Source organism: Impatiens glandulifera, unplaced genomic scaffold (genome assembly GCF_907164915.1).
Source record: "Impatiens glandulifera unplaced genomic scaffold, dImpGla2.1, whole genome shotgun sequence".
Classification (NCBI taxonomy): domain Eukaryota; kingdom Viridiplantae; phylum Streptophyta; class Magnoliopsida; order Ericales; family Balsaminaceae; genus Impatiens; species Impatiens glandulifera.
Window position 1 is genome coordinate 166514 of NW_025918955.1, and position 2458 is coordinate 168971.

General features: G+C 39.3%; 1 protein-coding gene across 1 annotated transcript in view; it reads left to right on the top strand.

Annotated features, from left to right (window-relative positions):
• Positions 1-704: 704 nt before the first annotated feature.
• The window catches only part of LOC124917220 (7-deoxyloganetin glucosyltransferase-like), a 27810-nt gene continuing 26056 nt past the window's right edge, over positions 705-2458 (top strand). Inside the window, exons 1-3 of the mRNA XM_047457693.1 lie at positions 705-1233; positions 1470-1788; positions 1864-2454. Of these exons, the coding sequence (XP_047313649.1) occupies positions 711-1233; positions 1470-1788; positions 1864-2454 (1433 nt within the window). The 5' untranslated portion in view covers positions 705-710. The remainder of the gene's footprint in view (positions 1234-1469; positions 1789-1863; positions 2455-2458) is intronic.

Below are 2458 nucleotides of genomic sequence, written 5' to 3' on the forward strand. Positions count from 1 at the left end.
TGCAGCGCCCTCGCGAGAACGTGGAGAAGAATTCTAAGCACGGAGCAGAACTGAAATATCTGTAGGAACTAGAATTTACCGTTTTTAAACTCACTAGAATTGAAAACATTGTAATCAGATAATTCATTTACGTTTTTAGCTTTTTACTTTTTATTCAAAATGTTACGACTTCAAAATCATTCTAGGTCTGTCTAGAATGATCTCTTAAACTCGTGGGTTTTTTTTTCATTTTGGAAATTTTTAATAAAATAATACTAAGTCGTTTTAAAAAAAAAAAAAAAAAGTCATGGTAAAAAAGGGGATATTTATGTTATAGTAAATGGGGCTCAACCCCCAAAACACTTTTTTAATAATAATAAATTTATTTTCTAATTTTTTAAATTCTAAAAGTGAATTAATTACTTTTTCTTTTAAATAAAAAAATGACAAAAACTCAATTTCATTCACTATTATACACATAATTTTATTTTTATTTTCTTAAATTCAATCTAAATTGTTTTTTAACTGACCCAACTCTAAATTTTGGATTTATCACTGATTTTAAGAATATATAAACAATTTAGATAACTCTTGAACGTATCTACTGAACTTGATGCTACTATTAAAAAGCTGAAAACAAACAAATCCCAATCAAGCTTATAAATAAGAAAGGCCATTACTATATATCTTCCAAACAGCAATCCACACCAATCTTAAAATAGAGAGAGAAAATGAGCAGCCATAAAAATGGTGAAATTTTATCAAAGAAAGCTCATGCAGTGGTATTACCATACCCAGCTCAAGGCCATATTAAGTGCATGCTAAAGATGGCTAAGCTCCTACACCACAAGGGCTTCCATATCACCTTTGTCAACACCGAGTTCAACCACCGCCGCTATCTCAAGTCCCGAGGCCCCCGCGCCATGGATGGAATCCCTGGTTTCCGGTTCGAGACCATTCCTGATGGACTCCCTTCTTCTAATGAGGACGCCACTCAGGATGTGCCCGCACTCTGCCAGGCCATTCGTACGGTTCTCCTTCCTCCGTTCATGGATCTCCTTCGAAGGATCAACCGAGACGGGTTGAGCCCTCCGGTAACGTGTATACTCTCCGACGGGGTCATGCCGTTCGGTATTGATGCCGCAGAACAACTAGGGATCCCGGTTGTCACTTATTATACTTTTGGGGCTTGTGGGTTTTTAGGATGGGATCAATATCGTCCACTTAAGGATAGGGGACTTACACCACTTAAAGGTATTAATAATTAATAATGCTATTCCAACTTATGAATAGACATATATGAGTTATTCTAGAATCTAGCACAATCTTTTTAATATTGGATTCGTCAACTTATCAACTTATCAACTTATGAATGGACATGAGTTATTGGAATCTAGCTATCACAAACAAATTATAATATGACATAGATTAATATAACTTTTAACACATTTGTTACAAATTTAATTTTAGCTAAACAAAATTTTATGTAGATGAGAGTGAGCTGACGGAGGAGTATTTAAACACTAAAGTGGATTGGCTACCTGGATTTGACAACTTTCGTATCCGGGACCTGCCCTCGTTCTTTCAAACAACCGATCCGAACCACCCAATCTTCCATTTAGGCATGGAAGCAGCCGAAGCAGTCCCTAGAGCTTCCGCGCTAGGCATCGAAACCTACTACTCCCTCGAGCCTAAAATTCTCAACCACCTCTCCTCCAAATTCCCAAACGTTTTATCCGTTGGCCCCCTCCAATTACTCCTAAGCCGAATCGAGTCCACTTCAAACTCGCGTTATCTAGATTCCATCGGGTAAGATTAAAGCTCAAGTTTATTTTTTATAAATTAATAAAAATTATTAATTGATCATTATCTTTAACAACACAGGTATAACCTGTGGGCGGAGGCACCGGAATGCTTAAAGTGGCTCGATTCCATGGGAGACAAAACAGTGGTATATGTCAACTTCGGTAGCATCACTCCCGTGACTCCTCAACAATTTATTGAATTCGCGTGGGGTTTGGCCAACAGCAAGCAGCATTTCATGTGGATCATCAGGCCAGATATGGTCATGGGGGAATCATCTCTTCTTCCTCCGGAGTTCTTAGAGGAAACAAAAGGGAGGTCTCTGATAGCGGGCTGGTGTGATCAGGATTTGGTTCTCAACCATCCGGCAGTGGGAGGATTCTTAACACACAGCGGGTGGAATTCGACCATTGAGAGCTTGTCGGCAGGTGTGCCAATGATTTGCTGGCCTTTCTTCGCCGATCAACAGACGAATTGTAGACATGCTTGTGAGGAGTGGAAGGTGGCTCTACAGATTGATAATGATGTGAAGAGACTTGAAGTAGAGAAGCTTGTGAATGATTTAATGGAGGGGGAGAAGGGGAAGGAGATGCGAGGTAATGCTTTGGTGTGGAAGAAGTTGGCAGATGCGGCCACAACTGAAAATGGATCTTCATCCGTTAATCTCGACAAGCTC